Source organism: Dipodomys merriami, unplaced genomic scaffold, assembly GCF_024711535.1.
Source record: "Dipodomys merriami isolate MVZ:Mamm:240054 unplaced genomic scaffold, mDipMer1.0.p SCAF_427, whole genome shotgun sequence".
NCBI lineage: Eukaryota > Metazoa > Chordata > Mammalia > Rodentia > Heteromyidae > Dipodomys > Dipodomys merriami.
This window is the reverse complement of record NW_027205904.1, coordinates 107427-131540: the sequence shown is the minus strand read 5'-3', so window position 1 is coordinate 131540 and position 24114 is coordinate 107427. Positions and strand designations below refer to the sequence as shown.

General features: G+C 55.4%; 2 protein-coding genes across 4 annotated transcripts; one reads left to right on the top strand and one right to left on the bottom strand.

Annotated features, from left to right (window-relative positions):
• Positions 1-1306: 1306 nt before the first annotated feature.
• LOC138807659 (twinfilin-2) lies at positions 1307-13438 on the bottom strand. Its single transcript, XM_069993419.1, has 9 exons — positions 13315-13438; positions 7435-7512; positions 5307-5485; positions 4332-4427; positions 4060-4164; positions 3833-3958; positions 2518-2668; positions 2288-2409; positions 1307-1925 (listed from the first exon to the last, which is right to left on the bottom strand). Exons 1-9 carry the CDS (start codon positions 13337-13339, stop codon positions 1758-1760), a joined length of 1050 nt encoding a protein of 349 aa, XP_069849520.1. The 5' UTR covers positions 13340-13438; the 3' UTR covers positions 1307-1757.
• Positions 13439-13668: 230 nt separating this feature from the next.
• Positions 13669-23674, top strand: LOC138807657 (protein phosphatase 1M). 3 transcript variants are annotated; one of them, XM_069993418.1, is made up of 10 exons: positions 13669-13704; positions 18935-19055; positions 19390-19644; positions 20533-20645; positions 21249-21333; positions 21458-21576; positions 21898-21961; positions 22063-22170; positions 22270-22418; positions 22930-23674. In XM_069993418.1, exons 2-10 carry the CDS (start codon positions 19038-19040, stop codon positions 23063-23065), a joined length of 1047 nt encoding a protein of 348 aa, XP_069849519.1. In that variant the 5' UTR covers positions 13669-13704; positions 18935-19037; the 3' UTR covers positions 23066-23674. The 3 variants fall into 3 exon arrangements, with proteins under 3 accessions (XP_069849519.1, XP_069849518.1, XP_069849517.1); XM_069993417.1 differs by lacking the exon at positions 13669-13704 and adding an exon at positions 15167-15714; XM_069993416.1 differs by lacking the exon at positions 13669-13704 and adding an exon at positions 17267-17493.
• The last annotated feature ends 440 nt before the right edge of the window (positions 23675-24114 follow it).

The window sequence follows — 24114 nt, the reverse complement described above, 5'->3', positions numbered from 1 at the left end:
TACTACTTGAGCTATAGCACCATTTTCAGCTTTTTCTTTTTCTTTGCCAATCCTGGTGTTTGAACTCAGGGCCTGGGCACTGTCCCTGAGCTGCTTTTGTTCAAAGCTAGTGCTCTACCACTTGAGCCACAGCGCCCTTTCTGGCCTTTTCTGTGTATGTGGTACAGGGGAATCAAACCCAGGGCTTCCTGCATGCTAGGCAGCCCTATTTTCGGCTTTTTCTAAGTAGTTTTAATTGGAGATAAGAGGCTGATGAACTTTTCTGCTCAGGCTGGCTTTGAACTGGGATCCTCAGATCTCAGCCTCCTGAATAGCTAGAATGACAGCTGTGAACTACCAGTGCCTGGCATACTTGTCTCTCTTTCTTCCTTCCTTCCTTCCTTCCTTTTTTTTTTGCCAGTCCTGGGGCTTGAACTCAGGGCCTGAGCACTGTCCCTGGGCTTCTTTGGTTCAAGGCTAGCGCTCTACCACTTGAGCTACAGCGCCACTCCAGGCTTTTTCTGTGTCTGTGGTACTGAGGAATCGAGCCCAGGGCTTCATGCATACTGGGCAAGCACTCTACCACTGAGCCACCTTCCCAGCCCACTTTTTATCTTTTTGTCAGTCATGGAGCTTGAACTCGGGGCCTGGGCTCTGTCCCTCAGCTCTTCAGCTCAAGGCGAGCACTACCACTTAAGCCAGAGCGTCACTTCTGGTTTTCTGGGTGGTTTATTGGAGATAAGAGTCTCACAGACTTTCCTGCCTGGGCTGGCTTTGAACCGCGATCCTCAGATCTCAGCCTCCTGAGTAGCTAGGATGACAGGCGTGAGCCACCAGTACCTGGCTTTTTTTTTGGGGTCCGGTCGTGGGGCCTGAACTCTGAGCCTGGGCACTGTCCCTCAGCTCTTCAGCTCAAGGCTAGCGCTCTACCACTTGAGCCACAGCGCCACTTCCGGCTTTTTTCTTTTTGCTTATGTGGTGCTGAGGAATTGAACTCAGGGCCTCAGGCATGCAAGGCAAGCGCTCTACCACTGAGCCACCTTCCCAGCCCCTGGCTTTTTTTAAAAAAAAGTTTCTAAATGTGTTTTTTTTTTTTTTTGTTGTTGTTGTTTTAAACCGTAATCACAGAAAACTAAGACATGAGCGGGAAGTGCACAGGTGCTCCGGGATAGATTTCCCACTAACCTCGGGACCTGGGCAGGTCTGCGTTCAGGCTGTGTTTCGGGGGTGGGGGGGTGCGTTGGGGGAATGTCACACAGGCCCCCCCCCGTCCCCCCTAATTCTCAGGGCCAGAGGTGCGGTCCCACCACTCAGAGCCAGGCTGAGATGTTGATTTAAAAATACTTTATTCTTTAGAAAATACAGCATTCAATCCATCCTCCTGTCCTGCAAGGACCTTGCCCAGCCCTTAACTGACCCCACCCCACCACTGCCAAATTGGGCTTTCTAACCTGAACCAGGACCCCAGACTCCATTCTCCATCCCTTCTCCCCCTGGATGTCAGAGTCTCCCCGCTTTCTGTACCTCACCCCTACCAGGCTCCTTAGTCAGCCAGCAGGGCTCCTACACAGACGCGCTGGGCACACAGATGACAAGCAGGGGACAGCGCAGACAGAGATAGGGTACAGATGCCAGCCCAGTGGCCCCCAGCCCTCCTGGCCCCGCCCCCAAAGGCGGGACTTCCTGAAAGCCAGGTTGGGAAGAGGGAGATGGGGGGTGGAGGGGGATCAGGGGGATGGGGACAGACAACTCCATAGTCCACAGCCAGGCCTGGATGCCTAGCTGTCTTCTCCGTTCTCTCCCGGGCCTCGGATGAGGCGCTTGTGACCCCGCTTGCCTCCTGGGCCCCTGGGCTTGGCGAAGGCCTGTTTGAAGGCGTGTAGCTTGGGGTGTACTTCATCATACAGGAACTCGGCCGTCAGCTCCGCCCCGTCGCCAATCTCAATCTACAGGAGGGAGAGATGGGTATCACCTCCACACTGACCGCTCCCTGAGGCATCCCTTTGGACCTCTCCCACCACGGCTCTAGGGGGCTTTTCTGTTTTCCTGCAGGTGGCTCAAAGCCTGTGCTCTACCACTTGATCCACAACTCCATTTCCAGCTTTTCTGGTGGTTCATTGGAGATAAGAGTCTCACGGAGTTTACTGCCAGGGCTGGCTTTGAACTGCGATCCTCAGATCTCAGCCAACCTGAGTAGCTAGGATGACAGGCGTGAGCCACCGGCGCCCGGCTGACTATCTACGTTTGATTCAGAACTCTCGCAGCCCGCACCAAAGTGGGATCAAGAGCCCAGGGGACGGCCGTGTACCTTCTTGGAGATCTCCAGCTGGAAGTCCTGCTCTACAGAGTCTAGGAGGCGGCTCTTACAGCTCGAATAGAGCATGCGCTCTTTGATACTGCACTTATACCCGGGCATGGAGTAGATGAACACTGGAGAAGGGGGTGGGGGATGGGAGGTGAGCGACATTCTACTCCCCCTTCCCCCCCTCCCCGCCCCCCGCTGTGGGCCCGAGCCGCAGCAGTCTGCCCACAACTCACCCACAGACTCGAGAAAGTCCCCCTCGTGGGTATGCTTGTAGAGGAAGAAGTGGTAGCGAGCTGTGTCTCGGGGCACCCGGGACGGCAGCTGGGTCACATCTGTGGGCTGGGTGTGCACCAACTCGATGGTTTCCCGCTCCAGGTCCAGCTTCTGTGGAGGGCAGGAGAAAGGGAGACATTGGCTGGGCGCTGGTGCTACCCCCTGGAAGTCCGGATATAATAGGATTGGCTGGCAAGAGCAGCCTAGTGGTCATGTCTTTCCTCCAGCACCTCCCTCCCCATGGCTGTCCTTCCATGGGGGGGGGCAAGGGGCGTCTCTCTGAAGAGACCCCCCCAATTCTGCGCCTTTATGGTTGCTAGAGAAGGAAATGGGCAATGGTGGCTCCCGTCTATAATCCTAGCTACTCAGGAGGCTGAGATCTGAGGATCATGGTTGGAAGTCAGCCCAGGCAAGAAAGTCGGTGAGACTCTCATCTTCAATGAACTACTAGAACACTGGACATGGAGCTGTGCTCAAGTGGTAGAGTGTTGGTCTTGAACTGAAGAGCTGAGGGTCTGTGCCCAGGCCTAGAGTTCAAGTCCCATGACTGACAAAAAGATAATAATAATAAATAATGTCTATGGCTGGGAATATAGCTTTAATGGTAAAGTGCTTGCCTAGCATGCATGAAACCCTGGGTTCGAATCCTCAGTGCCACACACACAAAAAAAAAGCCGTAAGTGCCAGGTGCTGGTGGCTCACACCTGTTAATCCTAACTACTCAGGAGGCTGAGATCCGAGGATCTTAGTTCAAAGCCAGCCCGGGCAGGAACATCTGTGAGACTCTGATTTCCATTAACCACCAGAAAACCAGAAGTGGTGCTGTGGCTCAAGTGGTAGAGCGCTCACCTTGAGCTGAAGAGCTGAAGGACAGCGCCCAGACCCAGAGTTCAAGCCCCACGACTGACCCAAAAAAGGAGAGGAGGAACTCTCAGCCCTGGGTAGGGGGGAAGGGGCTTTGACCTCAGGAAGCCTGGATCAAAGTGGGCACTAGGGAGGCTACAGACAGGAGGATGGGAGAAGGAGGCCAGGAGGGCAGGAAGGTATCTTGGGGCTTGAACTGGTGGCTGAGGATGTGTGCAGAGGGGAAATGGAGGAAGGAGAGAGTGGTCCCCAGACACACGGGGCTGGCCCCGAATGCCAGGAGGAGGAGGAAGAGGAGGAGGAGGAGGAGGAGGGAAGGGGATGTTTCCACAGCACACAGAGAGCGGAGGCTGGTGGAGACAGAGATGACCCGGAAGGGGCGGGGCCTGGGCGGGGGGCATGGATGCCCACCAGCTGGATATAGTTGACCGTCTTCTGCTTGAGTTGCTGTAGTGCCCGCTGGGCCTCGGGCTGCAGGGGGAAGGCAAGGCCCTGAAGGGTCTGGTGCTTGCTTTCCACGCTGATCTCTGTCTTCACCTGGTGGGCGGGAAGCCATGATGAGGGGGTCATGTGATTCCCCCCCTTCCCTACCCTCCCCCTGCCCCCCCCCAAACCACACCACCACCCAGCACACCCACCTCATTGATGCGAATCTGCTGCAGTTCCCGCTCGGCTGACGTGAGCGGAGCTGGTGCTGCGCAGGATGACAGATGCTTCTGGTACCCAGCGAAGGAGAGGTCATCCTGCAGGGATTGGGGTGTGTGAGGGGGGCGGGGAACCCCAGATGTATAAATAGACATCTGGGCCTGCAGTTCCTGGATTTCCACAATGTCCCTGGCTCCCCCCAGAGCCTGGCCCAGGCTTGCCCTGTTCGCCATCCCAGCTTCCACCCTGCCATCCCGGACCTGACCTTCACCGTTCCAAACAGCTCATCTTTGATGTGACCACCCCCAAACTCCTTCTTCACCGTGGCCCGCGTGGCTGCGTACAGCATCTTCAGCCGTACCTGAGGAGGGGGAGGGGAAGGGCAAAAAGGAGGGGTGCAAACTGTGAGACCCACTCACCATCCCCCACAGTCCACCTTCCCCAGAGGACAGACCCTTCCCAGAGCCAGCAGGAGCCCTGGGAAGAGAACCTGGCCATTGCATTGTGCCCTGCACAGCCAGCAGGGGGCGCGGTGCGGGACTGAGGCTGCTGCAGGGTAGATCCGGCCCGCACGGGGGAGCTCTTACCCAACCCAACCTCAGCTTCTCAGAGCCAGACTGATGATGCCCTGTACTGGGATTGAAGGGAGACCAGGCTCCAGAGTCCTCTATCAGACTTGCTAATCAATCAATCAATCAATTAATTTACTTCTCTATTTTTGTCAGTCGCGGGACTTGAACTCTGGGGCTGGGCGTTATCCCTGAGTTCTTCAGCTCAACGCGAGCACTCTACCACTTGAGCTACAGCGCCACTTCTGGTTTTCCTTGGAGATAAGAGTCTCACAGAACTTTCCTGCCTGGGCTGGCTTTGAACTGTGATCCTCAGAGCTCAGCCTCCTGAGTAGCTTGGAAAACAGAGCCCATTGGGGCCTGGCATAGGGCAAAGTCTTTTTTTTTTTTGGCCAGTCCTGGGGCTTGAACTCAGAGCCTGGGCACTGTCCTTGAGCTTCTTTGGCTCAAGGGTAGCAGCTCTACCACTTGAGCCACAGCACCACTTCTGGCTTTTTTTTTCTGTGTTTGCAGTCCTGAGGAATCGAACCCAGGGCTTCATGCATGCTAGGCAAGCACTCTACCACTGAGACACCTTCCCAAGCCCATACAGTCTTTTTAAACCACTTGGGTCTAGCTGAACTTCCTTCCCCCCCTTCCCAGTAGCTTTGCAGAGGTCCCTGAAGACTTACAGGAGAATTGTCAGGCGACCAGGCGAGAAAGAGCCACTCGAAACCCTGTGCATTCTGGGAGTCGAGACGGAAGAGCAGGTAGCAGGGCTGCTGGGCCTCTAGCAGTGGCAGCACACTTCTGTCGTAGTCCTGGTCCCAGCCACCCACCGGCTCCTGAGAGGCCCCCAGCACAAGCTGCTCTGGGGGACAGAGGCCGGGTGAGCTGGAGTGACCATCTCCCATCTCCCCCCACCCATTTTTTGTTTTAGTCCATCATGAGGCTTGAACTCTGGGCCTGGGCGCTGTCCCTCAGCTCTTCAGCTCAAGGCGAGCGCTCTACCACTTGAGCCACAGCGCCACTTCCGGCTTTTTCTGCTTCTGGGGTGCTGAGGAATCGAACCCAGGGCCTCATGCATGCAAGGCAAGCGCTCTACCACGGAGCCACCTTCCCAGCCCCTGTTACTCACATTTTTACCCAGGATGTTTACCTAAGTAGAACTCACAGCTTCCCTGGGCCGGGGGGAAATAAAATCAGGCTCTCTGGTCTTAACTCTGCTAGGTGTAGGGCACTCCAACAATGGTGCTGCAGAATGAACCCACCTGCAGATTCCTACCTGCTTACATCCTTCTGGTCTGGGATTGCTCAGGGAGGGCTGAAAACTAAGGCCAAAGAACAGGAGGTCTTCAAGCACTCAACTATGGACCTAAAACCCACGGTAAACTCTTGGCTGAGCAGCCCCGGATAGAGTGCACTGACTACCGGAGTCATTCACCATAGCATGGCTACTGGAAGGTTGGAAAGGAAGCACTCCGAGGTGGAGGGTACGGGATGGGGTGGGGGGGGGGTCTCAGTCCACACCCAGTCTTCCAGGATCTATGCCCCCCACACACACACACACTGGAAAGGATAGGCCCTTGGCATAGAAAGCAAGAAGGAAACAGAGTCCTTCTTACTCAATCCCCCACGCCAGCCTGGCTTGAACCCTGATCCTCAAACCCTCCCCAAGCTAAATCTCAGCTCAAGTCCCACCAGCCTACTGTACGACTCACAGGTCCTCAGGATCAAGGCCAAGACCCTGCCAAGCCTGGAATTCCTCCCCGCCCCCCTACTATTCTGTTGTCAGAACCAGATGATCATTGTCCCTTTCCCCACATGACAGGGCATTTTCCCAAAGGAAGGATCACCTTATCTCCTTATGCCAGACTAAGTCTGCCACCAACAAACACGTGCTGCTCTCGTGTCTGCCCAACCCAGAACCCTGACAAAGCCCATCTCTAGGTTTAGGGGGAGGCTAGAGAGAATCTCAAGACAGCTGGGCGAAGGTGGCTCACGCCTGGCATCCTAGCTACTCAGGAGGCTGAGATCTGAGGATCGAGGTTCAAAGCCAGCCTGGGAAGGAGAAGCTGTGAGACTCTTTATCTCCAATGAACCACTCAGAAAACTGGAAGTGGTGCTGTGGCTCAAGGGGTAGAGCACAGGTCTTGAGCTGAAGAGCTGAGGGACAGCGCCCAGGCCCAGAGTTCAAGCCCCACCACTGACAAAAAAAAAAAAAAAAAGAAAGAAAGTGGCACTGTGGCTCAAGTGGTAGAGCACTAGCCTTGAGCACAAAGAGGCTTAGGGACAGAGCCCAGACCCTGAATTCAAGCCCCAAAATCGGAATAAATAAATAAATAAGAGAACCCCAGAGCAGGGCTCTGGTGGTTCACGCCTGTCATCCTAGCTACTCAGGAGGCTGAGATCTGAGGATCAGGGTTCAAAGCCAGCCTGGGCAGGAAAGTCCATGAGACTGATCTCCCATAAACCACCAGAAAACCGGAAGTGGCGCTATGGCTTACATGGTAGAGCGCTTGCCTTGAGCTGAAGAGCTGAGGGACAGCGCCTAGGCCCAGAGTTCAAGTCCCACAACCAGCCAAAAACAATAAGAGAGAGAGAACTCCAGGACAGGGCTGGGCATGACAGAATTACCAACAGACACACACAGGATTCCCACTCCCCAAGAAACGTCCCCCTCCGAGTAGCCTCAGGCACAACCCCAGATGGGGAAACTGAGTCTTCAGTGGGGGTGAGAAGTCAGCATCCACATCTCCACATCTAGAAGCCACAGGGTCTAATCTCCAACCTATGTCCCAGCTCCCAGGAGACACTCACCGTCTTCAATGATCACTTTAATGAGTCGGATGGAGCCAGCCCGGGCCTTGGCAAAGAATTCCTTCAACTCCTCAGTGGCTACGAGAACAAGAAACATGGTGAGAGAGTTTTGAGCGTGGGGCAGAGTGAGCAGGAGCGAGTCTGAGGCCCTTACTCTGTCCCTATGGGGTCTGGCGGCTGAGCTGGGGAAAGGCTGGTTAAAAACGATCTTCCCATGTGACTGGGGAATCTGAGCCACTGAACACAAGCTCCCAAATTTAGCCAGCAGGAGTGGCAGGCGGGTGGCGGATTTGGCCCAGAGGGTGCTGGTGGGTGGGGAAGGGGCGGAGATGGGCAAGCTAGGGCAGCTAGGACCAGCCAAGCTGGCCACAGTGGACAGTCCACACCAGGCCCCTGTTTCCAGGAGGAAGTGGGGGGGGGGGATCTGAGATTCAATAATGACATATCCATATAGAAACAGACAAATTCTCCAATTGGACACGATATCCAATCACACACACACTGTCAAATCACACACAGTCTACCACACATGATGGTAACACACACCAGTGGGAGGCAGAGAAAAGTGGAAATGTGTAAGGGAAAAACAAAGGAGGAGGCAACAATGCTCGATAACAGTTATTCATGTAACTGTCACCCCTCTGTACAGTATTTTTACAAAAAAAAGTATATTAAAAAAGTATATTAAAAGGGGGAAATGTGAATGTCCTTATTCATAAGCATTCACCCAACCGATCAACGTAAGTACTGTTGTTTTGTTTTTGTTTCTTTGGTGTCAGTCCTGGGGGCTGGAACTCAGGGCCTGGGTGCAGTCCCTGAGCTTCATAAAAGCTATTGTTAGCAGGGTGCCAGTGGCTCACGCCTGTAATCCTAGCTACTCAGGAGGCTGAGATCTGAGGATCTCAGTTCAAAGCCAGCCCAGGCAGGAAAGTCCGTGAGACTCTTTTCTCCAATGAACCACGGGAAAACCGGGAGGGGTGCTGTGGCTCAAGTAGTAGAGCGCTTGCCTTGAGCTGAAGAGCTGAGGGACAGCGCCCAGGTCCAGAGTTCAAGCCCCATGACTGACAAAAAAGAAAAAGCTAGTGCTCTGCCATTTGAGTCACAGCTCCACCTCTGGCTTTTCTTTTTTCTTCTGGTGATTAATTGGAGATTAATAGTTTCAAAGAGGGACTGGGAAGGTGGCTCAGTGGTAGAGTACTTGCCTAGCATGCATGAAGCCCTGGGTTCCATTCCTCACTACCACATACACAGAGAAAGGCCAGAAGTGGCCCTGTGGCTCAAGTGGTATAATGCTAGCCTTGAGGACAAACAGACTCAGGGACAGGACCCAGGCCCTGAGTTCAAAGCCCTAGGACTGGAGAAAAAAAAAAGTTTCACAGACTTTCCTGGTGGGGCTGGCTTTGAACCATGATCCTTGGATCTCAGCCTCCTGGAGTAGCTAGATTATAAGCGTGAGCTACCGGTGTCCAGCAGCAGGCATTTTTGTTCAGAGATAGGAACACTATACAGATAAAATCTTTTTATTTTATTTATTTTTGTCAGTTGTGGGGCTTGAACTCTGGGCCTGGGTGCTTTTCCTCAGCTCTTCAGCTCAAGGCCAGCGCTCTACCACTTGAGCCACAGCGCCACTTCTGGCTTTTCCTGTTTATGTGGTATTGAGGAATCGAACCCAGGGCCTCATATTCATGTAAGGCAAGCACTCTACCACTGAGCCACCTTCCCAGCCCCAAAATCTTTTTTTTTTTAAATTACTATTTGTGTGCAAGTGTGTGTGTGTGTGTGTGTGTGTGTGTGTGTGTGTGTGTGTGTGTGTGTGTGACTGAGGAATTGAACCTTAGGCCTCATGCATGCTAGGCAAGCACTCTACCACTAAACCACATACCCAGACCCCAGGTAAAATCTTGAGTTTTGCTAACACACATGCTTTTCTCTCTCTCTGTCTGTCTCTCTCTCTCTCAAACACACACACACACAACATAAACACAGAATCACAGATCCTCAGAACACACATACACTCAGCCCCACCCAGAGCAGCTGAACAGGGGACAAGTCCCAGACCAGGGAAAAAGAGGAAAGGTTTTCTGGAAAGAAGAGTGGCCCTTAAGAGATGCCATCTTGAACCTTGTGCCACAGAACTGGGAAATGACCAGGAAAGGACCTGAGTAAAGATGAATGAAGATCATGGTCAGGCCGGGCACTGGTGGCTCACGCCTGTCATCCTAGCTACTCAGGAGACTGAGATCTGAGGATCGCGGTTCAAAGCCAGCCCGGACAGGAAAATCCGTGAGACTCTGATCTCCAAGAAATGACTCAGAATACCAGAAGTGGCGCTGTGGTTCAAGTGGTAGAGCGCTCGCCTGGAGGCTGAAGAGCTGAGGGACAGCGCCCAGGCCCGGAGGTTCAAGTCCCATGACGGACCAAAAATAACAAAGAAAGAAAACCATGATTCAAGTGGGGAAGATCTCTGCTCAGATCTGGGTCTCTAGATGAACAGGAGCCAGGCCAGCATGACCTTGAAGGCTGACCTAGGGGTCATGAGGATCCCAGCAGAACACAGCTGGAGGACAGCTGAAGTCAGAGAATATTTATAGGGCCTGGATTGGGCAGCCCAGGAGCTGGGGGAGAGGGGGAGGGGGAGACTTTAAGTAAATAAACTCTAGTCCTGACCTCAGATGTCCCCCCTGGCAGAGTAACCCTGTGGCTTCAGGCTCTGTACTACCCTCCATAGCCACCAGGTGTCCAGGGGTACACTCAGCCCAAAAGTTTGTGGGTGGTTCAGAGCAGGCCCACTGGGTCAAGACAGAACTTCCCAATGAGCATCTCCACCAAGTAGTCCCTTGGGGCTTCAAGGCCTGGTGTCTACAGGACTTTCCCTTTGCTGTATGATCCTTGACCTCTGAACCCCAACCTCCTCTAGAAAAAGGAGATAATCAGCCGGGCACCAGTGGCTCATGCCTGTCATCCTAGCTACTCAGGAGGGCTGTGATCTGAGGATCGCGGTTCAAAGCCAGCCCGGGCAAGGAAAGTCCCTGAGACTCTTAACTCCAATCACTCAGAGAATCGGAAGGGGTGATGTGTGGCTCAAGTGGTAGAGCGCTTGGCTGGAGATGAAGAGCTGAGGGACAGCGCCCAGGCCCAGAGTTCAAGCCCCACGACTGACACACAAAAAAAAAAAAAAAAAAAAAGCCAGCCCAGATAGGACAGTTCATGAGACTCTTGACTATCAAGAAGCCGGAAATGACTCAAGTAGTAGAATGCTAGCCTTGAGCAAAAGAGATAAGGGACACCATCTAGGCCCTAAATTCAAGCCCCAGGACTAGCACAAAAATAAATAAGGGGCTGGGAAGGTGGCTCAGTGGTAGAGCGCTTGCCTTGCATGCCTGAGGCCCTGGGTTCGATTCCTCAGCACCACATAAGCAAAAAAGAAAAAAAGCCGGAAGTGGCGCTGTGGCTCAAGTGGTAGAGCGCTCGCCTTGAGCTGAAGAGCTGAAGGACAGTGCCCAGGCCCCACGACTGGACCCAAAAAAAAAGAAAAGAAAAGAAAAGAAAAAGCCGAAAGTGGCTCAAGTGGTAGAATGCTAGCCTTGAGCTGAGGGACAGTGACCATGCCCCACAACCAGCAAAAAATAAATACATAAATAAGTAAGTAAAATAAAAAGGAGAATAATACCCAGGATACCAATGGCTCACGCCTGTCATCCCAGCTACTCAGGAGGCTGAGATCTGAGGATCACGGTTCAAAGCCAGCCCAGAGAGGAAAGTCTACGAGTCTCTTATCCCTACTAAACAACCAAAGTAGGAAGTGGCGCTGTGACTCATGTGGTAGAGTGCTAGCCTTGAGCATAAAAGCACAGGGACAGCGCCCAGGCCCTGAGTTCAAGCCCTAGGCCTAGCACACACACCAAAAAGAGGGAGATAATATTTGTAAACTCAAGAGTCGTAGCAAGCAGCAGAAAGGAGGAAGTACTCAGGAACTGGGCCTCTTAACCCCCATGTGTGTGCTGTAAAATACCAACAGCAAGGAAAAAACTGTGCTAAACTCTCTCCTCTTACCTGTCCAGACTTAGGCAAGGAAGGTCAAGAAATTCCCCCCACTTGGGACAGACAAGACAAGCGCCTTCTAACGTTACCAGGGCAAACTGACCCCCCCCTAGGAAAAGACATTGCTTCTTTACCCCACCCACTGCCTCCTCAGCCACCATCAATAATCCAAGGCCAGGAGCCTGGGACACCTGAGCCTTCATTATCAAAGATTCATTATCCACCCCCCGCCCCCATTCCAGTAAGCTTCGGGTTTCAGTCCCTCCCCCCGGCTCTACTCTGAGGTCAGCCAATCGACATCTATGTCCAGAGACAGGGCTGGTGTGTGATCCTCCTGTTATGGTTTCACAAGAGCAGGGAAATAGGAAGCAGCTTTGTTTATAGGCAGAAGGGGAGCTGGGGAGGGCAGGGGCAGCCCTGACCACAGTGCCCATCAGCAGGGGGCCGACAAAGAGGGAAGGCTGGGTATCAGTTCTTCACTTGGGGGGCACGATCTGTTCATGAAGCCCACCCTTCTGGTTCCTGACTTAGGCTTCTATGGTATCTGGTTCAGCAGGTCAGGGGGGACAGGGAGTTGGCCAGGAAAACCCTGGCCACTAAGTGGCCACAAACACCAAGCTGAGACTCAGGCGGTCAGGCTGGTCGATGGTGGTAACCCTGGGCAGGGGATCATGATGTGGCCACTGGAATGGCTGATGACCAAACCAACCCAGCTGTCTGGGCCCGAGGCCAGGAAACCCTCCAGGGCCAGTGATGGGGCCTGAGATGCTAAGGTCAAGGTAGGTCATCTGGCTTTAGGCCATTGCTTCTCTCAGCCTATCCAAGGAAGCAACATGGGCCAGGAGTATGAGTGTGATGCTTTGGGCTGGAGAAAGTTGGAGAATCCAGGACCTGGACTTTCTCCACTACCCATTTATCTGGGTCAACCCCTCTATAACCGCTTTCCACCCTGTTTGCAATGCCAGCCAAGGCGGATTCAAGAGATCACACAGGAAAAGAAAAGGGTGTGGGGGGGGGGGGGTGTCAGAGGCCAAGGTCAAGTGGGCTACTTTAACAGTGGTGATGGCTAGTTTCCCCCCAAGCCTGGCTCGCAGGAAGGTATTGGATCCTAAGGAGAAATAAAACTCCGAGATCCCTACACACATTCATTCACAAGCTTAACACAAGTCCTAAGAAGCCATGGCGTGCGTGCCTGTGTCCATGGTAACAAATGCACACCAAGATGCTCCCCCCCCCCTCCACCAGGAAACTGGGCACACGCGCACACACCCCCACATACACTGACACGTGGTACACCCTGCCAGAAACCACTGATGTCTGAAAAGGATCCCAGGCCACCCCCCAACCCCTCCTTCTGTAGGGCTTCCAAATGGCTCCCGGGGGGCACAACCGTGGACACCCAACGATCCTACGTGGGCACTGTGCACGTCCAACTTACATCCAGATGTTCAGGCCTCAGGACCGGACACGGGAAGATGCGGGCACACAGGAGTGTGTACCCCTACATAACACACACACACATACTCCAAGCCCCACCACACACCACCCTAGAGGTGCATATGGGCTTAGCCTCCACCCACACCCCCACACCCCAGAAAGGAACAAAAATACCAAGACACAGGCACAATCACCCCCCCATCACCAGATGGCTGCACCCCCCCAGCACCCCTTTAACCAGCGAGCTGTGATCCATCCCCCCCCCCTAGAAGATGCCATTTAAAGAAGAAACAGGAAGCTTTGGCTGGCCGGATGAGGCGCAGGGAGGAAGAGGATGGGGTGGGGGGGGAGGAAGGCCTGACAAGCCTGGGGGTGGGGGAGCAGCCCGATCTCGGCTCTCACCGTGGATGCCCGTCTGATGCGCCATGGCTTCGATGTCTCAGCTCGGTGCTCAACCACTTGGCCCGGCCGGAGCAGCAGCAGCAGCAGCAGCAGCAGCAGGAGGAGGAGGATGTGGCAGCGGCCGCCCAGCCTCTGGCACAGCTTCCCGGGGCGGTGCCGCAGGACACGCCCCCTCAACGTGAAGCTCCGCCCCTCGATGGGCGTGGCCTCCGGGCGGAGGCGGGGACAGCGGGCCGTGCGCTCGCGCGCGTGCGCACAGCCTACGCCTGTGGCTGGTTGGTTGATCTGTCCCCGGTGGGCGGGAAGTGGGAGGTGGAAGGAGGGGGGTGTGCCCTGGGCAATCCTCGGGCCTCAGTGCGCCCCACTTCCTCCTCCTCCTCCTGGTGTTTGGTGAGCTCCAGGTCCCTGTGAGGGGGGGGAGACTGTGTACCCTTCCCCTAGATGGGTTTGTCAGATGCACCCCAGTTTGTGACAGGGGGGGAAAAAAGGGGGTGGGGAGGGAGGGGGGAATCTGTGTGTCTGTGTGTCTGTCTTTTTATTTTTATTGGTGACAGTCCTGGGGTTTGAACTCAAGGCCTGGGCTCTGCGTCTGAGCTTTTTTTTTTTTTTTTTTTTTTTTGCACAGGCTAGCATCCACTTCTGGCCTTATTTATTATTTCTTCTTCTACTCCTGCTCTTCCTCCTCCAGTTCTCCTCCTCTGTCTCCTTTTTTCCAGTCCTGGGGCTTGAACTCAGGTCCTGGGCCTTTGCTCAAGGCTAGCATCCACTTCTGGCCTTATTTATTTTTATTTCTCTTCCTCCTCCTCCTCCTTCTCCTCCTCCAATCTTGGGACTTGAACTCAGGGTCCAGGCCTTTGCTCAAGACTGGCACTCTACTTGAGCCACAGTGCCACTCCCAACATTTTCTGTGTATGTGGTATTGAGGAATCAAACCCAGGGTTTCAAGCCTGCTAAGTGAGCACTCTATCACTAAGCCACACTCCAAATCCTTTTTCTTTGGTGATGGTTCTTTGGAGATAAGAGTCTCATAGTCTTTCCTGCCCAGGCTGGCTTTGAACCTCTATCCTTAGATCTCAGCCTCCTGAGTTGCTAGGATGACAGGTGTGGACCATCAGTGCCCACCTGAGAAAGTCTTTTTATTTATTTTTTTACCCTCAATTATTGTTGTTTTAAAGGTGATATACAGGACCTGGGAAGGCGGCTCAGTGGTAGAGTGCTTGCCTTGCATGCATGAGCCCCTGAGTTTAATTCCTCAGCAGAAAAAGCTGGAACTGGCGCTGTGGCTCAAGTGGTAGAGCGCTCATCTTGAGCTGAAGAGCTGAGGGACAGTGCCCAGGCCCTGAGTTCAAGCCCCATGACTGACCAAAAAAAAAAAAAGGACAGACAATTCAATATATGGAGTCTCAGCACTGGTTTTCTTAGAAGAAAACTTTCTCTGAGTTTTGACTCTTTTATCTATTAGCTAGATCAGGCATCATCTAACAAGACTTCGATTTGGGGGGTGGAGGGTACTGGGCTACTCAGACTCTCCTGCTTGCTCAGCTGGTGCTCTACCACTTGGGTCACGCCTCCAGCCCTGCTTTTGTCAGTCTTGAGGTTTGAACTGAGGGCCTTGGTGCTGATCCCGAGCTTTTCCACTCAAGGTTTATGCTGTACCACTTTGAACTATGGACCCACTTCCAGTTTTCTGGTGGTTTATTGGAGATAAAATTCTCACAGACCAGCCGGGCGCTGGTGGCTCACGCCTGTAATCCTAGCTACTCAGGAGGCTGAGATCTGAGGATCGCGGTTCAAAGCCAGCCCGGGCAGGAGAGACCGTGAGACTCCTATCTCCAATAAACCACCAGAAAACCGGAAGTGGCTCTGTAGCTCAAGTGGTAGAGCGCTCACCTTGAGCTGAAGAGCTGAGGGACAGCGCCCAGGCCCAGAGTTCAAGCCCCACGGCTGAAAAAAAAAAAAAAAAATCTCACAGACTTTCCTTCCCTGGGCTGATTTTGAACCATGATCCTCAGATCTCAGCCTGCTGAGCCACTAGGATTACAGATGTGAGCTACTAGCAGACCAGGACTTGTGTCACAGATATTTGAAGAAAGTGGGGCCTAACTGGTATGGGCGTGGGCCTCAGGTAAAGATAGGGGCTCTTCATATAATCCCTGGGGCACTGACCTGTAGGGTGTGAGAGACTTTGAGTTGGTTTCTTGGAGGAGGAAAGGGGAAGAGTAGGAGTGGGTAGTTTTCGAGTCAGCTACAGTCATAATGGGAGTAAGAGAACCATCACCAACTTCCCTTTTATGGGTGAGAGCGCTCCATTATGAAATGGAAGTCATCTTGCAATGGAACATAACACTGACGGAAGAGCCACAGGTGTGGACGTGAAGAGGGACATTGCTGCTGCTGAAGGTGAGCCAGGAGTCAAACCATCCCTGGTCTTGTAGCCCATTCTTTATTTCTTTTTTATTGGTGGTGGGGCTTGATCTCTGGGCCTGGGCGCTGTCCCTCAGCTCTTCATCTCAAGGCAAGCAGTCTACCACTTGAGCCACAGCGCCACTTCTGTTTTTCTGGTGGTTCATTGGAGATCAGAGTCTCACAGATGTTCCGCCCCACTTGGTTTTGAACCGTGATCCTCAGATCTCAGCCTCCTGAGTAGCTAGGATGACAGGCGTGAGCCATGGGTGCCTGGCTGCAGCCCATTCTTTATTTCCCAGGTCCGAACTTTGGTTCTCCCCCCCACTCCCAAATCTCATAGTTGAGCGCTGGTGGCTCCACACCTGTCATCCTAGCTACTCAGGAGGCTGAGATCTAAGGATCACAGTTCAAAACCAAGCCTGGGGCAGGAACGTGGGTGAGACTCTGATCTCCAATGAACCACCAAAAAAAACAAACAGTGCCCAGTAAGCTCTTTCTATCCATGGGGCATTCACACCCTGCCAGGACAAGGCATCAGGACCCCCCCCCCTCAAGATGGGGAGGGGGTCACTCCTTGGTGGAGAGTGAGGGGGAAACAGAGGCCTGGGGGGGGGAGGGAGGTGGACAGGGAGCGGGGGGGGGGTAAGGGGGGGACACCTTGTTACCCAAGATGTGGGTGCCAGAGGCCTGGAAGGGACATCCTGTCCCTATCTTCCCCTTGCACAACCCCCCACCCCGGGGGGGGGAGGGGGAGAGGCCACTGCCCCTTCCATGGCTCCCTGACTGACCCAGTGCTGGGGGTGACACTGGGGGGGGGGTGGGAAGTGGGGGGGGTGAAGGGGGGGTACAGGGACTTGAGGCTCTGGGGGGCGGGGGGTGGGGATGGGGGGTGCGGGGTGGGGGGGTGGGGATGAGGGGTGCGGGGTGGGGGGTGCGGGGCGGGGTGGTGGGGTGGGGATGGGGGTGCGGGGTGGGGGGGTGGAGATGGGGTGCGGGGCGGGGTGGGGGGGGGTGGGGATGGGGGGGTGGGGATGGGGGGTGCGGGGTGGGGGGGTGGGGATGAGGGGTGCGGGGTGGGGGGGTGCGGGGTGGGGGGGTGGGGATGGGGTGCGGGGTGGGGATGGGGGTGCGGGGCGGGGTGGGGGGGTGGGGATGGGGGGGGTGGGGATGGGGGGTGCGGGGTGGGGGGTGGGGATGAGGGGTGCGGGGTGGGGGGGTGCGGGGTGGGGGGTGGGGATGGGGTGCGGGGTGGGGATGGGGGTGCGGGGCGGGGTGGGGGGGTGGGGATGGGGGGGTGGGGATGGGGGGTGCGGGGTGGGGGGGGTGGGGGGATGGGGATGGGGGTGCGGGGTGAGGGGTGGGGATGGGGGTGGGGATGGGGGGGTGCGGGGTGGGGGGGTGGGGGGATGGGGATGGGGTGCGGGGTGGGGGGGGTGGGGAGTGCGGGGGGTGCGGCCCCGCCCCGCCCCGCCCCGCCCCGCGCCGGCCGCCGCTTCCTCCTCCTCCTCCCTCCGGCTCCCCGCGCCCCCCGCCCGGCCCCCGCGCCATGTCGGCCGCCTGGTTCCGGCGCCGCTTCCTGCCGGGCGCGGCGCTGCCCTCGCCGCGGCCGCCGGGGCCGCGCGCCAGCCCCGTGCCCTACCGCCGGCCCCGCTTCCTGCGCGGCTCCGGCCCCGGCCCCGGCCCGGCCGACGCCTCCTCCCGCCGCCCCGAGGCCCGGCCCGTGCGCAGCCCCGCGCGGGGCCGCGCGCTGCCCTGGAACGCGGGCTACGCCGAGTGAGTGTCCGCGCTGCCCCGCCCGCGCGATCCCCCCCGCGATCCTCCCCCGCGATCCCCCCCGCGTGATCTCCCTCGCGATCCTCTCCCCGCGATCCCCCCGCGCGATCCCCCCCCGCGATCCCTCCGCGATCCCCCCGCGCGATCCTCCCCCGCGATCCCCCCGCGTGATCTCCCTCGCGATCCTCTCCCCGCGATCCCCCCCGCGATCCCCCCCGCGATCCTCCCCGCGATTCCCCCGCGCGATCCCCCCCGCGATCCCCCCCGCGCGATCCCCCCCGCGATCCCTCCGCGATCCCCCCCGCGCGATCCCCCCGCGCGATCCCCCCCGCGATCCCCCCGCGTGATCTCCCTCGCGTGATCCCTCCGCGATCCCCCCCCCCCCGCACGATCCCCGCGATCCCCCCCCCCCCGCGCGATCCTCCCCGCGATCCCCCCCCCCCCGCGATCACTCTCCCCTTGCGATCCCCCCCCCCTGCGATCCCCCGCGCGATCCATCCCGCGAGATTCCCCCCCCCCCGGGAGTGATCCCCCCTGCCCTGATCTCCCCCCCATCTCTCCTCTACCCCCTGATCCTACCCCATGCCCCTGATCCCCCCTCAGGCCCTGATTCCCCCCAGTGCCCCTGATCATCCCTCACTCCTGATCCCCCTTCCCCCATCCCCTGTGCCCCCATACCCTCTGATACCCCACCTCCTGTACCCCTGATCCCCCACTGCACCCCTAATTTCTCTGCCCCCCTGTGGTCCTGATCATTCCCTCCCCTCACCCCACCCCAATGTTCCGGGTCCTGGCTTCCACCTGCTCCAACCCGGGGCTCTGGGCTGACCTAGAAATCGTGTTCACCTTGAAACTCCTGACAGGCCTGCCTGCCTGCCAGCCTTTCTTTCTTTCTTTTTCTTTTTCTTTTCTTTTTTCTCAGTCGTGGGCCTTGAACTCTGGGCCTGGGCGCTGTCCCTCAGCTCTTCAGCTCAAGGCAAGCGCTCTACCACTTGAGCCATAACTCCATTCCAACTTTGTTGTTGTTGTAATTTAGTGGAGATAAGAGTCTGTCTAGGCTGGCTTTGAACCAGGATCCTCAGTCAGATCTCAGCTTCCTGAGTAGCTAGGAGGAATGGGGAGTTTGTGAGATTACCCCCTCCCTATCTCATCCTGGGGTTGGCCTTCTACAAAGCAGTTGAGGAAGAAGACAGGAAAAAGCAGTTCTGGCCTGGCCACCCTGTAACTCCTCGCTCTGAGTTAGCATTTGGGTCCCAGAGGGACTGGGCTCTGTCTTTGACATCTGGAATGTGTGTGTGTGTGTGTGTGTGTGTGAACATCACTCTAGCTGTTGACCTGGCTGGGTGGGAGAGGGGCATCCCGTGCCTATAAGGACATAGATGAATCCCATCCCTTCCCCTTCCCCTTTCCTACCCCCCACCCACCCCCAACCCGGCCTCAGAATCATCAATGCAGAGAAGTCAGAGTTTAATGAGGATCAAGCTTCCTGTGGCAAGCTGTGCATTCGGCGCTGTGAGCTGGAGTCAGAAGACCAAGAATGGCTGATGCTGTGCCCAGAGGAGGTGAATCGAACCTGATGCCCTTTCTCTTTCTCTTTCCCTCTCCCTCCCTCTTTCTTTTTCTTTTTTCATTTTTGCCGGTTGTGGGGCTTGAACTCTGGGCCTGGGCGCTTTCCCTCAGCTCTTCTGCTCAAGGCAAATGCTTTACCACTTGGGCCACAAGCCACTTCCGGTTTTCTGAGTGGTTCATTGGAGATCAGAGTCTCACGGACTTTCTTGCCTGGATTGGCTTTGATCCTCAGATCTCAGCTTCCTGAGTAGCTAGGATGACAGGCGTGAGCCACCACGGCCGGCGCAAAGATAGGTTTAAAGCTGACATGGAGTTCTTCTTGTGCAGCTCCTGACTGGTCATTACTGGGCACTGTTTGATGGACATGGCGGCCCTGCAGCCGCCATTCTGGCTGCCAACACCCTACATTCCTGCCTGCGCCGGCAGCTGGAGGCTGTGGTTGAAGGTCTGCTGACTCCTCAGCCACCCATGCACCTTAGCGGCCGCTGCGTCTGCCCCAGTGACCCCCAGTTTGTGGAGGAGAAGGGGATCAGGGCAGAAGATTTGGTGATCGGGGCTCTGGAGAGCGCTTTCCAGGAATGTGTGAGTATGGTACCCCCACCACCCCTTCCTCCAGTCATCTGAGGAAGCAGATCATTCCCTCCCCCCCCCCCCCCGTTTTTTTTTTTTGCTTGTCCTTGGGCTTGAACTTGGGGCCTGGAATCTTTTTGTTTTTGTCAGTCATGGGGCTTGAACTCTGGGCCTGAGCGCTGTCTCTGAGCTCTTCAACTCTACCACTTGAGCCACAGCACCACTTCCGGTTTTCTGGTGGCTCATTGGAGATCAGAGTTTCATGGATTTACCTGCTTGGGGTGGCTTTGAACCTCGATCCTTAGATCTTAGCCTCCTGAGTAGCTAGGATGACAGGCATGAGTCACCAGCACTAGGCAAGGGGCCTGGGCTCCTTTGCTCAAGGCTATAGCGCTCTACCACTGGAGCCACAACCACTTCCCGTTTCCTGGTGGTTCATTGGAGATAAGAGTCTCAAGGACTTTCTTTCCCCGGGCTGGCTTTGAACTGTGATCTTCCGATCTCAGCCTCCTGAGTAGCTAGGATGACAGGTGTGAGCCACCAATGCCAGGCCGTACCTGTCACCCCAATCAGTGGCTTGGGACTGGGAAAGCAAAATTGGGTTGGTTGGATCATTATTAGCCATCACACTATCATCATTTACTTCTCCCTATGAGCTAACTGCTCCCTATCTACATCCGTCCATTCACTGAGCATGCTTTAGCTCTCGGTTGCAGGGAGGGGACTTGGGAAGCTGGTTTCTCTTCCTCTGCTTTGAGTGGCACTTCCTTTGTCTAGGTTTCTGGGTCGTGGCTGGGTCTGCAGGCAGGCTTGCTGCAGGAAGAGATCTATAGTGTGGGGATGGGAGGCAATGGTGTGTGGTGTGGTATGGGCAGCTGACACGGCTTTGTTTTGCTCCAGGATGAGGTGATCGGAAGGGAGCTGGAGGTCTCAGGTCAGGTGGGCGGCTGCACGGCGCTGGTGGCTGTGTCTCTACAGGGAAAGCTGTATGTGGCCAATGCTGGGGATAGCAGGTGAGTGAACCCATGGAGGGTGGACAGGGTGTGTGTGTGTGGGGAGGAAGTCAGGCAGTGGTGAGGGTCCCAGAGGCAGTGGGGAACTAGGAAAAGATGGTTGAACGGTGGAATTAGAGATGGGAAATGTGTCAGGTGCCGGTGGCTCACGCCTGCCATCCTAACCACTTACACGGGAGGCTGAGATCTGAGGATTCTGGTTCAAAGCCACCCTGGGCAAGAAAATTGGTGAGACTCTTTTTTGAGGGTCAGTTGTAGGGCTTGAACTCAGGGCCTGGATGGTGTCCCTGAGCTCTTTTGCTCAAGGCTAAGCGCTCTACCACTTGAGCCACAGATCTACTTCCGGTTTTAAAGTGGTTCACTGGACATCAGAGTCTCATGGGGATTTTTCTGCCTGGGCTGGCTTTGAACTGTGATCCTCAGATCTCAGCCTCCCTGAGTAGCTAGGATGACCGGCGTGAGCCATCGGCGCCCGGCAGTCATGGAGGGTTTTGAGCAGGGGATCAGCACCGCTAGAACAGGCTCCTGGTGGTTGGTGGAAGAGTGGACATGGTTTTAGGAGTTTGCCCTATCTCCTCCCTCCTTCCCTTCAATCCTATCTAGGGCCATCTTGGTAAGGAAGGATGAGGTCCGGCCCCTGAGCTTTGAGTTCACTCCTGAGACCGAACGGCAGAGGATCCAGCAGCTGGTAGGATCTCTTAGGGGGAGACCATTGGGCTCTTCAACTCCTAGAATCCAGAACCATAAGAGACCCTCCCCCCGCCCCCCTTGCCAAGGAGGAACCTGACCTGAGCATCGTCCTTCTACTTTAGGCCTTGGTCTACCCTGAGCTTCTGGCTGGTGAATTTACCCGCCTGGAGTTCCCACGGCGGCTGAAAGGCGATGACTTGGGGCAGAAGGTTTTGTTCAGAGATCACCACATGAGTGGGTGGTGAGTGGGACAGGATGGGGGGGTGTTGTTTGGACAGGGTGGGGACGGAGAGGATCCACAGCTGGGCTTGGAGCGATCCTCTTCAACTTGGGCTGATGTTTCCATTTACTTTTGTATTTCTGGTCGATCGTGGGGCTTGAACTCTGGGGCCTGGGTGCTCTTCAGCTCAAGGCGAGCGCTCTACCACTTGAGCCACGGCGCCACTTCTGGCTTTTGCTGCTTATGTGGTGCTGAGGAATCGAACTCAGGGCCTCATGCATGCTGGATAAGCACTCTACCACTGAGCCACCTTCCCAGTCCCCCTGTGTTTACTTTTGATAGGAGCTATAAGCGTGTGGAGAAAGCCGATCTCAAGTACCCACTGATTCACGGGCAGGGTAGGCAGGTAAGTGCCTGGATTCCCAAGAATGACTTAGCAGTGTCAAGGGCTGGCACTTGAGCAGTCATGGAACCATCCATCCACTGGTCCCCTTCCCTTGTCATCAGGCAAGGTTACTGGGAACGCTGGCTGTCTCCCGAGGTCTCGGAGACCATCAGCTTAGAGTCCTGGACACAAACATCCAGCTCAAGCCATTCTTGCTCTCCATCCCACAGGTAAGGAGAGATGGAGGAGGCCCCAAGGTGGTCCACCTGCTCAGAATCTACAAGCTTGGGGAAGGGAGCAAAAAGGGGATTCTCAGGTTTCACTTGCAGGTGACCGTGCTGGATATGGACCAGCTGGCCTTGCAGGAGGAGGATGTGGTTGTCATGGCAACCGACGGGCTCTGGGATGTCCTGTCCAATGAGCAGGTGGCACGGCTGGTCCGGAGCTTTCTCCCCGGGAATCGTGAAGATCCACACAGGTATTGCAGCTGCTGGGGGTTGATGCCAGCAACAAATATCAAAGAATCATATAGCTGGGTGCTGGTGGCTCATGTCTGTAACTCTGCTCTGAGGATCGTGGTTCAAAGTCAGCCTGTTTCCGTGAGACTCTTAATCTCCAACGAACCACCAGAAAACCGGAAGTGGTGCTATGGCTCAAGTGGTAGAGCGCTCGCCTTGAGCTGAAGAGCTGAGGGGCAGCGCCCAGGCCAAGAGTTCAAGCCCCAGGACCAACAAAAAAATAAGAGTACTAGCTTTGAGCAAAAGAGCTCAGGGACAACTTCCAGGCCCTGAGTTCAAACCCCGTGACCACCACCACTGCCACCATCAACTGAAAAACCCAGATATCCTCGGGGTTTAGATTGATTTCTATAAACCTAGCTTGTGGTCTCCCCGTCTTATTGCTCGCTGGGCCTGTAGTGGGGAGTGCATTTTTTGGGGAACTTTCCCCGAAGTGTCCAGCTGCGTACATCTGCAGGATGGTCTTTGCAGGTTCTCGGAGTTGGCCCAAAAGCTGATCCTGAGCACACAGGGGACAGACGGCAGTGCCCCAGGGGTGTCCTATGATGACATCTCTGTGTTCGTGATTCCCTTACACAGCCAGAGCCAAGGGGGCCGTGGCCCATGAGGATGCAGACTTCTGTGTTCTAGAACTTCTCCACGGTTGGCCACAGACACATTCTGTTGTTGGCTTCCACCTCAGCCCTCCTGGGGGGTACAAGTCAGAAATGGAAGAGTAGGAACAGTCTAAGCGTCTCCTCTGGTCGAGGAGAGACTCTTATTTTTGCCAGTCCTGGGGCTTGAACTCGGGGCCTGGGCGCTGTCCCTGAGCTTCTTTGGCTCAAGGTGAGCGCTCTACCACTTGAGCCACAGCGCCACTTCTGGATTAAATAGTTTCCTGGAGTATAAGAGTCTCACCGTTTCCTGCTCCAGCTGGCTTGGAACTATGTGATCCTCAGCTCTCAGCCTCCTGAGTAGCTAGGATGACAGGTGTGAGCCACAGATGCCAAGATGGCTTCATAGCCATCTTGAAGGTAGTTCCTGAGAATCAGTTCCGGTCCTGCTCTTCCACAGGATAGAGCACAGGCCCTAGTGAAAAGCTGTGGGGAACAAAAAGGAGAGGTACTTCCAGTTGGTGGGTATGGAGTGCATACCTTGTCTCTAGCCTGGCCTTGTAGCTCCTTGCTTCTCCCTAGCCCAGCCCTCCCCATTGTCTATTAAAGTCTGCCCTGCAGAAGAGCTCGTGTGAACTGTGAATTGCTTGTACAACATGGCTAAGGAGCTAGCTGCTATTTCTTGTGGCTTTCCAGTGGATTCTTCTTAGCTCCTCAAGATGCTGGCAATGTGGCTTAGTGGTAGAGTGCTTGCCTACATGTGTGAAGCCCTGGGTTTGAGTCCACTGTACCCCATAAAACAGAAAAAGCCAAAAGTGAAGTGGTGCTGTGGCTCAAGTGGTAAGAGTGCTAGCCTTGAGCCAAAGCAGCTCTGAGTTCAAGGCCCGGGACGGACTGGCAAAAACAATAACAACAACTATAGATTTAGCTGGCCACAAGCTAGGACTGACTGTAGCTTAGAAGTGGTGGATTACAAGACACCTTCACAACCTCAGCTTTATCTGACTGTCCCTTACTCCTAGTTTACAGTTGCGGTAAGCAGGTACTGGTAGCTCCAATGTAC